General features: G+C 49.5%; 1 protein-coding gene across 1 annotated transcript in view; it reads left to right on the plus strand.

Moving 5' to 3' along the window:
* LOC131212062 (furin-like protease 2) overlaps positions 1–13,776 on the plus strand; it is an 89,047-nt gene that overhangs the window by 31,280 nt on the left and 43,991 nt on the right. Inside the window, exons 2-3 of the mRNA XM_058205788.1 lie at positions 8,530–8,634; positions 8,739–8,930. Of these exons, the coding sequence (XP_058061771.1) occupies positions 8,530–8,634; positions 8,739–8,930 (297 nt within the window). The remainder of the gene's footprint in view (positions 1–8,529; positions 8,635–8,738; positions 8,931–13,776) is intronic.

Below are 13,776 nucleotides of genomic sequence, written 5' to 3' on the forward strand. Positions count from 1 at the left end.
GGGAATCTTGAGCGATTAAGTAAAATAGCTTCAGCCCAGGCTCCGGGCATGACTCTACACCTTTTGACCACCAGGCACCTGGTGTGGCTCGCGTAAACTGTTGCCCTCTCACAGTCCTGCAATCTCAAGAGCGGCTCCTTGAGCTTTGAATTAAGCGGGTTTTGTAACAGCGCACGTGTCATTTCCCGGGTTTTGTTTTCCGCTTTCGATCGACTTCGCTCGGCTTTAAGGTGGCCCGGGGCCCAGAAAACTACGGGGCAGCATCTGGTACCAGTTCAAGTAGTGTGCCCGTCGCGCGCGTAAATATGTGGTGAGATTCAAGATGTGGAGAGGCTGCCACCTGAAGGGAGCGGCATGCAAATTGTTGGCAAATTTAGTCTTCGACGACCAGAGATCCAGAGCCAACCACATCAGCCACCAGCCTACAGCAGCAGCAAACATGGTGGTGGCGGTGGCCATGGCTTCCGAAAATCACTTCTTATCAGTGTCGACACCGACATCGGAGCGGCCGTTCAACGTAATGCCTTCTGCTCCGCTTGACGACAATGGCGACACCTTGCGCGCGACGGCGACATGTCGAACTCCGGGAACCGGCGGAACGATAAAATGTATTACAATAATTTGCATTTTAAATCCTAGTGGCAAATCATTACGTGGAAGGTTACAGACAGAGTGCGAGAGACAGAGAGAGAGAGGGACAGAGTCCTCCTTTCCGTAACTGGCTGCGTACTTAGTTGCGCAACCAGCGTTCGTAGACTCGCGCGCGAGGATCCATTCTTCGACGGGAGAAGCGCCACAGTTTTATGTAGTTTTCGTGAAGAGTCCTTGACTTGCCGGATAGCTTGGTGCCACCCCCTGTTGCGTTCGGTGGCTGCTGAATGGGTGCTGTAAATTATGTCTAATTAGATGGTGTTACCTGACGTTAGTTGGGACAAGTGACATCCTGCCACCGGCCGGGATGCGTCCCGGGGAACCCTCCTCAGCAGGTACTAAAAAGCGTCTGCTGCTCCTCGCGGAATTTGCAAACACACACATATGGCGCTCTCGGCCAAGAGTCCTTGAATAATTAAGACGACAGACGATGACGGGCGATGACGACGACGTCGCCGTCTTGTCGATGTCACTGGGGTTGGGTTTTTGGTGCCGCAGACACAATGCTGGAAGAAAACTCAGGCGCGGTCCTCTTAAACAGCGTCGGAAATGTTTGCGGTTTTAATTAGAAGTCATAATTCGTGCCGCAGTGCCGCCGCCGCCGCCATGTGCCGTGAAGTGTCTATTCACCGACATGTGATAGTTGATCATAAATCCCCGGTATACGACGACCCACGGTTTGACTCTTTTCACCACATGATACGAATCCGGCTTTGTGGCGACAACTCTTCGTGGGAGCTCCTTAACGTTAATTTGATGCTTTCAGTGCAACGCCTTTGCACCACCATTGGGCTCAGCTACATTGTGGCACATTAGTGGAGCTATTTCGCAACGTCCTTATGGCGGCTCCCCGACACATGGCATGCGCTACGCTGCAACTTGAGAGACAGTACAGTACGGTGGTGTTCAATAAGTTTTGCATTTCAATATCAAAGGGCGCTTCACGTAACAATCTTCATGTGAAAGTTTGTAAAACTGCCATTTAGTATCAAGTCTCGTGCAGTGACAGAAATTATATTTTTGTAAGGTTTAAAAGCAAAGGAAATTTATAAATGAATGTTGAAAGTATATAAGAACTCTTCGCCTTCTGTTGCAAATTTGTTGGTAACAATGCTCGTGGGTTGGTCAGTTTCTTTTAATGCTCCGTTTATTACAAAATATTACTTTTTCGCTTTTGTTTACAAGTCGAGAGAGAGATTCACTTGCTTCGCCTGACGTCGGTCGTTGTTAACATTTGTTAACAACACCATCAATTAGTTCAACAGAAAGATGGGCTCCTGGATTTAAACGAGGCCGTACAAACCTTGAAGGCGATTCACGCCAAGGACGTCTAAAAACATCAACCACGCCTGAAATCGTACAAAAAATACAAGATATCGTATTGGAAAATCTTCGAATCACTGAAAGAGATTTAGTATAAGACCTAACCATCTTATTGAGCAGTATGATCAATACTTAGACTTTTTCTTATCGAATCGCAAAACTTATTGAACAGCCTGATATGAGCATTGCTCGTTAAAATACTAATGGTTTCTTCCTAAGGCTGGCTCTAGTCACATCAGACCAAACGAGTTCAAAGAATCCAATAATGTGGGCTGATTTGTGTCCAATCGTAGAAGATTGGAGCAGCGCGCTCTAGAATCGGTGTTGATTTCCATAAATTCTCGGAAGATGGTTCAATCATCATAAGCCGCCGGTTACAGTGCTGGGCCCGAAGCCCAATCGACATTCGTAAACGAACCTCGTTTCTTCGATGCCAGCAATTCGATCCGAATACAAGCGTGTGTTGGCTTGGGCAATGCATAAACGACACGAGACTAACGAGGCTTTTTACAGCTAATTTACCAGCCTGAGTGCTGGGTGGGCAGAACAGGGGACCAGCAGGTGAACAGGAATGTCGATTAAGCGAGCACCTTCCAACACCATCCACTTGAGGTATTCCCATGTTCCTCCGAGTCGGGAGTCCAGAGATTCCTGGACTGTGTAACTCGATTAGTGCAATCCTTCACCGATCGCTTCGGTTAGTTCTCTGGAAGTGTCATCATCAACGATTAGGTCATTAAAACTGATCGGTAAGCTCTCAGGTCAGTTCTTCGAACTGTGTCTGTAGCAACACACGCGGTGAGATGTGAGCGGTGCGTTCATCAACTCCCCGAGTCCTACTTCCTTGTGGGCAAGATTGGGCAAGATTATTGCACGTTGCTGAACTTTAATTTACGCTTCTTATTCCGCAGAGCAGGCATCCTGTTTAATCTGATTTTGTGGCGGTTTACGCAATTGTTTCGTATTCGTCCTTCTTGTCTAAACCGCCGTCCTTTAATTCGCAAAAACCGACTTTGTGTGTTAAAGCCCAGCCAGAGCCCATCTTAAAGCTCATCTACGGCCGTTGGCCACCATCATCCGAACCGAAACGTCTAAATAATAATACACCACACCGTCTCAACATCGAAGTGTAACGAGCGCGTGTGTATGTGTGTTGGGGGGGCCTGGCCGCCGAGAAGACGGCCAAGCAGAAAGAAAATACGTCAACGACAACTGTTGCGACAACAAACCATGAGCACCATTCGCAGTCGCAGACAACGCCGTTAACGATGAGCGGGAAATAATTGTCTTCAAATTCATCCGACCGTTATCCGAGTCAGGCTGTGGCTCTTCGAGGACGACGCGGACGTCGAGGGGCCGCCGCCGCGCACGCAGAGACCATAAAGTATGTCCTTCCTTCGACAACCCGAAAACCGGCGAAGATGAGCTATCGTTGTTTGCTGCGCATTGTTCCGCCGAAGGAACCCGGTGGGGACGACCATCTTTGTTGTCTTCGTTTCGACTGCCTTCGTCCACCTCGATGGATGTCGGCTCATGGTGTCGGTGGCAAGAAAGGACGACGACGGACGGATGGTGCACAAAACACCGTCCGAAGAAATTGATATCTCAATATTGGACCCCGAGTGTCACATCTTCGGGCACCGAGAAACAACGGCGCAACCTTTTCCTGCGCCTGCGAAGGCTCGTTTCCACTCAACCCGAGTGAGGTGCGTGCTCGCTGGGCATCCGTTTTCTCCCGGGCGGAGTAAAAGTTTTTAATTGAATTTTTCGCCACCGTTCGGACGCGACAAACTATCATGGCGCCCGTTCGTCGGCCCTTCATGGTCGCCATGTCCGGTGCAGACCGGGCCCGGGTCGCGTGAGATAATAATTAATAGCTGTTGTTTGGCGGAAAGTTGTTTATCGTGTGCGCGCCGCCGCGGCCCCGGTGCGCATTGTGTAGGGTGCCATCTATCACTCACCCACCCACCCCAGGCCGCAGGGTTTTCGTGCGGAAGGATCGTGATTTTTGTGATCCGGTTCTTGTGCGTGTGCGAGGCGGATGATGAGCTATGCCACGCGATGCAGACGTGACAGATTTTTAGCATGCGAACCACATAAATCGTTCCGCGATTTCAAATTATTTGACAACACAGCGAAGAGCCAAAAAAATGGCCACGCCCAGAAGCAATAGAAAGCACACCCCGTTCGGTGCGAGGACGACCGCCAACTGCCAAACTGCAAACAGAAAGTCCTTCTTATCATCGGATTACAGTGAACGCAGTCGCGTACGCGGGCAATAATTTGTCTCGCGTGCTCTCGCGCTCAGCGCCGAATGCAAAGCTCTGAAGTGCTGCGTGTCCCCACGCAGGGAGTCCCCACAAAAAAATGGCCGCGTACACAGCGATCCATCATTAATTTAATCCGCAATTTACGACCCGGCCACAGCGCACGGGATATGATTTGAGACTTGCGCCGATTGCACATTTTCCCAGCTTTTCCTTTTTTCCCCGATGGCTGGGGTCACCCACAAACCCCCGGAACAGTGGAATCTGTTTGCAGACACCGCGCAACAATCGTAACGCAAAAAAAAGCTGGACGCACCCAACTCTCTCGCTCTCTGATTTATAGAAATAATCGGTGAAGCAACAAACCGAACCCAAAAAAAAACGAGAATCGCGGATTGGAGCCGGTGTTCCTGCTTCTGGCAAATTTTCCCGATGCCGAAGGCAGAAGAGAGACCAGAAAGCAAAAAAAATGCGTCGAACAAATAATAATAATCCGCGCTCACCGCACCTCGCGATTCCGGTCCGGAGTCCTTCCTTCGAGCGAGTCGTTTGTCGTTCCACGTCGCAGCGGTATTATCACGTGGCTTTACGCCCGCTGCCTGCGCCTTTCGACCACAATCTTTCGTCTGATATATTGCAGTTTGATTGCCCCAGCCATTGGTCTCATAAATAATCGCGGAACTTCGCGGGAACTCCGCGCCAGAGAGTACGCCGTCGTCGGAGTGGGCTATGTTTCAGTACGAGGAGCCGACCCGAAAAAGGGGAGATAAAAATCTATATGCCAGAGGAAGAAGTTTCGGACCAACCCAGCGGCGTCGGTGGACACTCGGCTGCTGCTGGTCCATATTGCTGCAGCAATCGCGGCGAAACGTGGTTTCAAGTGGTCCACAGTGGACTCGCTTCCGCTACCGTTTCGGATGAGGTTCCGTGGTCCGCTTCCGGCACCGCATCGCACTGTGTATCCGATTAATTGCTGCCACACCGAAGGCAGGGCTCGCTACAGTAAACCGGCCAAGGCTGCGTAATGCCCCGAAAGGCATCTTGCTTGCTGCTGCAGGGTCTGGTCGATGTCGTAACAGGGATTAGTGGGCTCTCGCGGAGACCCAAGAAGGGCCTGGCCGGGTACGGGTCCGGTGAAGGTGTCTGCTTCATCAACCATTTGACAGGTACTACGACGGTGTCAAAGCCAGAGCCAGCAGAGTGTTGGCTTTTATTGTACGGTTGATACATTCGATGGTTTGATCGAAATGTGACACCCTTGGTCTAGACAAGTCTTGTCTGGATCCTCCGACGAGACCGTTGCAACACGCAACGGTCTCGTCTCGTGCACATATGGGCTGAAAAGTCCCGAGCCCAACCCATAAAAAGCTAATCATAAATTGCATTTATCGTTTTTCCAGTTATTGCTAAATATCAAAATAAAACAAAAAGTTTGCGAGTTATCGTGAGTAAGAGTGACGCTACTTTTGTGATTTTCGAAACGATGAATACAATTTCATGTATTAACGTAACACTGCTTCTAGATGGAAAGAAATACCATTGAAGCGAAGTAATGTTTTGGAAAGTATTACAAGGACTCCGCTCTAACTCAGAACCAACAATAAAATGTTGGTTTTCCGACTGCCGGCATTGTCTTCGGCGACCTCCGGTTTCACTCCGGAATCAAAACAGATATTTGCCGGATTTGGCTCCCAGCCACTATTGGCTATTCGCAAACTCCAGAAAAAAGCTCACCTGGGAGAAATTTGGCTTGAATGAATCGCGTTATCGCTGAAACTGAGGTCTATGTTTTTAGAAAATCGATAAATTGCTTTACAAATGTGGTTTTGAAATGTTGAAGGAGATTATGTTGCTGAATCAATTCAACTTTTCCCAAAGAAAAAAACCTAAGATCGGGACTTTTCAGCCCCTGTATTAAGCAGCATGGTTCCTCCATTCTGCCCTCGATCGAGGAGGGAGTGAGAGTTGTTTGGACACGCGGACCGGTTTTTCGATCGATCGAAACCGAAAGTTGCACCACACGGCCAGCCGCCGCCGTGTATTGCACCAGATGCGCACACCAAACGCAGCTGCATTCCTCTCTCTGATGCTGCTGCAACGGGCGCAGGGATGATGGGGGTGCGTTAAGTAACGCTTCTCAAGGACCGATGGTTGTAGCGCTTCCCCGAGACCATTTTGTGTCTGTCGTTGTTTTATAAAATTGCTCCAAAAGTGTAGGGCTAAGGTGGTGATCCACTTTGCGCGCTTCGATTGAAGAAAACCGATCCAAAACGAAGGGGGTTCAATAAATCACGTGCCGCACGATATTACCAGACCGGCCCCCGACCGTGGCGAGGTTTGTCCGACGGAGATCACCGATCCGGCAAACCACAACTTCCCAAGTCTTGCGACCCAAAGCGAACCAACGCAAACGAGTTTCTTCCAAGGAACATATCGTGCCGGGCGCCCAAAGACGTCCTGTGTGCTGTGAGATGCACTTGATTTGCTAATAAGCATCGGGTCGGTCGGTCGGTCGGGGCCGGGACTGCTACTGTGACCACGACGACGGCAATCTTCTTCGCAGACCATAAATATTGGTCCATGCAGGACGACGGACGTGCATCGTTTAAATTACTTGATATATTGGAAAATAAATCAAATAGTTGGCCGGCGCCGTTGCAACCCGAGCGGTCTCGCACGTCGCTGTATCCGTTTCCGGTGCTGCCGTTGCAACTCGCCTCGGCCTCGGAACAACTCTGTGGAATCTCTTCGGAAACGTGCGCTACGTGACAGACCCCAACACGCGCGCTGCGCTACGTGGCGCAGCTAGGACGAACCCGACTGGACACTTTTTACTACACCACAACCACAGAGTGAGACCCGCGACGCATACCCGGTCTGCAGCAGCAGCACCACCACTGGCCTCGAGCAAGCAAACAATTTAACCGAGCGCAACCGATCCTTGTTTGGCGACCGAAGACACTGGCAAATTCATTTTCGAGAAAACGCCCCCAATCCATGATCCGTTATCGTGATGTATGTGTATATGTGTGTGCTGGGTGTGCTCCAACGGCACTCGATGAAAGTATTAAAGGAGAAGAGCATCTCAATGCGATTTTGTGGGTCGCCATTTTCGTCGTCTACTCCGGTGCCCGTGTAGTAACGTACTACTGTGGCCAAACCATATTAGGAATTCACTCGAAAAATCTTTCTTTATTCCTCTTAATCAGTGTCATCAACCCTTAAAGCTATCCCTACTCTATGTTTGCATTTGTTCCAATGGCCCTCAATATATTCTTCGATACATTGACAGTTAAAGGTGTCCTCGGAACGGGATCTTGAGCCGGAAGTTACGTAACGATATGGGTCAAGTTTGTGTCGAAATTATCACGAATTTGTTCTGAGGTCTGTTAAGAAAGTATCGCGACTTACGAATTTCTACGGGTTACGAAGGATCGATATTCGTTTTGGTGAGGCGTTGCTAATCATGTCACTCGTTAATGCTAATGGTGCAAGCTCGGGCATTTTGAGTAATCAGTAAATTTTTGACAGCTGTTTAGCTTGAACATGATTTTTGTCTATTCCAAAAAATGGATCAAAGAATCGGTATACAATTTTGTGTGTAAAACAAAATGAAGAGCGCGAACGCATTCGAAGTGTTGGTTCGGGCTTATGTTGAAGCTGACCCAAAGCAACGTTTATCGATGTTTCAAAATGTTGTCAGAGACCCGAGAAAATGTGAACGACGACGGTGTGTGCCGTAACGATAAAAACATTGATGTAGTGAAGAAAATGGTATTGGCCAATCGTCGAGTCACCATTAGAGAAGTTGATATGGACCTAAACATATCGATTGGCTCGTGGCAATAGAAAAAAAAACGTTAATAAAAATGTATCTTATGGGGATTGCTTTTAAGGGAACAAAATAGATATTTATGAATAAATAAATAATTTTTGACAAAACACAAAAATCTGGATGCTTTTTGAATGAAAACATCAAGAGGAAGTTGAACCTCGAACCGTCTCTTCACAAATCAGGTCTGGTTTGACTGACAGCATTTCACAAACGATTCAAATAGTATTCTTGCTTAACAGTTTGGCCACCACGATAGTAAAAGAAAACTGTAACTTTCCCCAGTTATTTTTTGACCACAGTAGCCGTACATATAATTTTATCTCCTGCAGGGGCGTGTGTGCGCCCCGTCCGGAATTATGATTAGGAATAATGCTCACGGGAGGGTGCAATGCAAGCCGCCCTCTGGGGGACACCAAAAAGTGACTAACGGAAGACTCTCTTTTCGCTTCACAGATTGGCGCCCTGAAAGGATACTATCTGTTCCATCATAATCACGTGCGAAAGCGATCCCTGGACCGGTCCGAAGTGCATCACAGTGCGCTCAACACCGAGCCGGAGGTAAGTCCCCAGTGGGGATGGCCATTTTCAGCACAATAGCCGCGTGTTGATGGGAGAATGAGGGAGAGCTCGAGATTAATCCGTTTTCGTTCGTCCCGCCGTAGGTTCGATGGGTCCAGCAGCAGCACGAGAAGCCCCGCTTCAAGCGCGACTACAGCACGTTCGATCAGGACTTTGTGCGCTTTCCCGGCTTCCCCCGGTCGCTGGCGCTGCCCGGTAGCGGCCGGATGGCGTACCGGGACACCGGCACGCACAACATCTTCCCCGATCCACTGTTCAAGGAGCAGTGGTACCTGGTGAGTAGCGTATGTGTTCTTTCTCTCACCTTCTCTCTCGTGTGCCTGTGTTTGTTTGTACCATTTTAGTGACCTCGTGGTCGGCTTCGGATAATCCTGGCTCCCGGTTGCGGGTTCGTTCTTTCGTAATCCTGCTGCCGGCCGTTGCCGTTGTTGTGGTGGTGGTGGTGGAGCATATCGCGCGTCGTCAGGGCTTGTTAGTGCTTAATTTTTCATCCCGAGCCCGCGAGCGTGTTCGGGACTGGCCGGATGGATTGGGTTGATTAATATTTAATCGTCGCTGTAAATAATCAAACCTGCGTTTCCCGGGTCGGGATTCATTCGTCGCTCTTTAAAAGGAACTCGTTAAAGGGAAAGTTGCGTTCGATTGGAACGCCCGGCTTTACCGGGAGCGTCACGTTGGCCTCGGTATCCATATCTCACGCACTGTGCCGGCAAACAATGCCGTTCCCATCCGCGCCGGGAAATAATTTGTTTTCCCATTATCATCTTGTACGCGACGCGGAAAACAAACATCGCGGCGGAAAGTCGGTAAAAAGCCACCGGAAGGACCCCCTTTTCTGTGAAGTGTGTGATACGTAACACACGCGCGCGTCAAAGTCCACGCGGCGTGCGTGGAAAATAAAGTTGCCATCCTCTCGCCCTGCGCAAAGAGTGTCGACTTTTTGGCATCTCAAACTCTTTCGGCGCGGCGCCTAGCGTTATGTTTGGCTTGGTCCGTTTTGGGCCAGCCGACTTTCGCTTCTTTATTTTCCTCGAAAGTTTTTGCGTGCGCACTGAAAGCTGCTGGCTCAGTGGCTCAGGGGATTCCGGTTCTTCTTTTCGGCCCCGGAGCCGGAAGGACATGTTTAGATAAGCTCACACATGCACAGTGACGAGCACCAGCGGGCTCCGGCTCGACTAATTCGTTGTCTCACCGACATCCCGGCCGCGCCATCGTTCGCCAGCGAACTCCGTCAACTCCGCTATTGTCGTTACTTTAAAAACCGGGGCCAGCCGTCCTGCCGGAGTGTAATCCTTTTTTAGCCGAAGCGGCGCGCGGCCATGTTTAACTTTTGCCCGGCTGCTTCTTTTGATTTATGTATTTTTAAATTCCACCCAATCCGGGCCGGGTGTTCGGGCCTTGACAAATTCCCGGCTCCGTTGCAAACTTAATAACGTTCGTGTGCGTGCGTTGTGTCTGCTCGAGTTTTCGGTTCGAGATCCGGAACCCGACTGGTCGCAACAAGAGAGAAACACAAATCTTATAACGTGCTGGTGCCAAACAACGACGGGGGGAGTCGGAGTGCGGCCGGCGCGAGGATCAAATATGGGCACAGGAAGTGTATACACTAAACGGAGCACCGCCGAAAGGCTTAACGTTTCCAATTTAATTACTTTCCGACCGGCGGTGGCGAGTGTTAGTCAAACATGGTCCAAAATCACTGTGTGTGCTCCGCCGAGTCCGCGGAGTAAGTGAAATTGTAGCCGGCTGGCCCTGAGGCTAGGCTTGGTGTCACTTCTGGCGGGCTCCAACAAAAAACTCCGATTTCCCGTAGTGCCCGATGTAATCGATTCCTTTCCGGTGGGGAGCAGAGAAGCCAAAAAAGTCGGCTAATCATCGCGGCCAATGTCATCGCGGATGTGTGTTCAGGCTCATTTCGCTTCCGCTTTCACGCGTCATCCATCATACGGCGGTGAGTCGACGCCTGGGTCTTCGTCCCTTTTCTACAAAGCGTAGTGGTCCGGAGTGGTGAAAGTGAACGCAGAAAATTCTCGGGTTGTGTCGGAAAAGATAGAACCATCTTCTCGGTTCGAAAGTGTCATCAGCAGCAGTTCGCCAATTTTCGTCCTCTTTTCTCCTTTTTTCGTGCCGATTCGAAATGCCCTGGCTGGTGTGGTTGGTGGGACTTCTCCCCCACGCGGCAATAGCGGAAATGGATCGCGAGCAAAAATGCGACATAAATTTTCCAGCTAGTTTACCAGTGTCAGACGCGCCCGATGGATCCTTTCGCACTCGATTCACACATCCGTTTCCGTTGGTTCCTGGCAGGGGGAAGTGGTGACGGGCTCAGGAAGTGACGGATAAAAGCAAGGTCCCAATTTATGTTTTTCTTCCCGCGTCGCAGAAGGTTTTCTTCATGTACGGGTGGCCGGGTTAGAGTAGGGTGTGTGCGTGTTGGCGTCCTCAGCCTTGATTTATTGCCTTTTTGGGGACGGATCACTAACCGGAGAGCGGAACAGGAAAATGGAGGTTCGAAAAGTATCACAAAAAAAGGTTGAAAATGATATAGCGATAGGTAGTTAGTCGGCCCATTCCGGTGTCATCTGCTTATCTGTCTACCGACAGGCACTGCTAACCTTTATTTGACCCATCCAACGAAGGGATTGACTGTCTGTAAGTTAAATCTTTTGCAAATTTCTAGAATCCTCTATCACTTACTTCGCCAGCGTCTGGTGGTCTTAAATGTTTCTGAAGTCGGAAAGATACCTATGAAGAGCCCCAATTTGGAGCCTTAAGCAGGAGTGTTTACCAGTCGAAAATAATAAGACGTAGATACCTTGCTGTTTCAAATCAACTGCGCCCCAATTTTATTTCTAGAACTCGGACAAATTCTATTTCAGCGATAATGTATAATAACCCTTATTTGGTCCGAAATTTGCGATGCCTCATTCACGTCGTCGGTATGTTGTCAATCAATGCTTAATCACCAAACCTTTTCGGCCGTTGTTCGTCTTCGTCTTACTGTTTTATTGCCCCTGTCTCTTGGGGTTTTATCGGATTCTTCTTGCCCTTCGATCATCTCCATCTTCAATTTGGATTGCCACCAGCTGCATTTGTTAAGTGCGTTGCATCTTATTGGCTGTGCCTTTTTAGCTCCATGGGCGTTGAGGCAAACTTGTTAGCTGATAGCGTGTTCCGTGAGCAAAGTGTTCTTTTGACTGGATGTTATTGTAAGTCATGCGTTCCTTTGGAGCGTAGGACGATTTTAGGTAACTTCATTATCATGTAACTCGGTACTTTTTGCTAACCATTAGGGTTTTACATGTAACCAGATCCCACTTCATTCGGTGGTTGTCTAGCGCCATTTGATGAATGTTTTTGCCGGTTGTTGCAGTTTTTGAACGTTCCGAGTCCCGCTCATCGTTTCCCAAGTTCTTACGGCCACGTTTAAATTTGGCTGCCGAGAATTTCACGCAGGTAAATGATGGAGCAGAGTCCCCGTAGGCACTTAGGCACGTAGACACATTGCCTACACAAAAACGGGCTGAAAGCTTGGTGTACTGAAAGCTTGAAAACTGTAAGAAGATTGACAACCAATGTGAAGGTTGGAAACATATCCCGTCTCCCTTGTACTATTTTGTTCCGTAGCTCCCGTAGCTATTTTGCAGCAGTTTGACTGAACAAAGCACACAAAGACGTTACTCGTTAGCCTAATCACAGTCAGGGCGATCGCCCTGATGCATAATGGAAACCTCGGGCCAATTAGGGAACCACCAAGTCACAACATACAACAAAACACGCCGCTCCAATCGATTCATCGCGTGCGTCGTGCTGCTGTCCCCGGTAACCATTTGCATATCGGAAAGCAATTCATTACCCATCGAGAGACCGACCCGTCCGTCGTTAGTGGCCCGGGTCACCATAAATTGACCTACAGCAGCACGATTGTGTCATGATTTATTAAAATCCCTCCAAGGGATCGTCTCGATCCGGCGACCGGCATCTCATAATAACGCCGCGCCACGATTAGAGTGGCCGTCTCGCGTAAGGACGCCGCGCGGAAAGAATTCGCGATAAGATACCGCGTAGGGCTGGAATCGATAATAAAGCCATTAATTCCTTCCATTTATCATCGCCCAGTGTGTCGCCTCGGTGCACGGACACACACACGCTGGAACTCTGGTGTCCTGGAGAAACATCAATTGCAGGATTAAACGGAATGGTAATGTGTCAACTGCGGAACATGACAAGGCGCAGGGCACCACCCCCAGGCTCAGGAGGAGCATCAATCCGGTGGGCAAATGCCTCCTGAAATGTGTTTCCAATGTTCGATTTACATCGAACATAACTCTTATCGGCTTCGGTCCGCGGTCGGGTCGGGTGTGTTCGGCTTCGATAGTTCCGTCGAAGGAGCAACGATTTTATGCTCACTTTAAGCCGCTCGTGTTACAATGCATATGCCGGTCAGTGCGAGCCTTTTAGTTGTGGCGACACGGGCAGTGCGTGTATTATTCACTTGCAACACTGCAACTCCCTGCTTTCTGCGATTTAATTGCAAAATAATGTGCCCGGGCGGGCGTGTGTCCCGGGTGGCCATTTGATTTGCCACATAATTAACATTAAATTTGTTCCGGCACCGCACCGCACCGCACCGGAAGCTCCTGCGCGCTCGATACATCAAACGGTTCCCCACTTCCGGTGGATCGACAGACTGCAGACGACTGCAACTGACTCCCGGGGAAGGTCCTTTCGTTTCGGTCGCGCCCGCCCTGTCACAAAGGGCGAACAAAATGTTCCCTTAAATCAACACAACCGCAATACCCGTGTCCCTTTGCGGGTGGTGGCCACCGCCGGTGGGTGGTGCTGGGTCGTCGTAGGAAAATCTGGACCCGCACGCGTGCTCGGCTTCTGCGTTCCGTGTCGGGGGCCAATAAATTTATTAAACATGCATTTCGCTGACACACTCAATTAATTCATTTTTCATTTCCTCCAAACCATAAACGATAATTAGCTTCGCGCGACGGTCCTGACCGCGTGTTGGAAAATCGTTTCCCCCCGTTGCTCTTTTTTCATTCGTTTTACCGTGGCGTGGCAAAGTTGTGGCCAAAGTGTGTTGGCCGTTGTCGAAAAAAAAGGCGAAGG

Source organism: Anopheles bellator, chromosome 2 (genome assembly GCF_943735745.2).
Source record: "Anopheles bellator chromosome 2, idAnoBellAS_SP24_06.2, whole genome shotgun sequence".
NCBI classification, from domain to species: Eukaryota; Metazoa; Arthropoda; class Insecta; order Diptera; family Culicidae; genus Anopheles; species Anopheles bellator.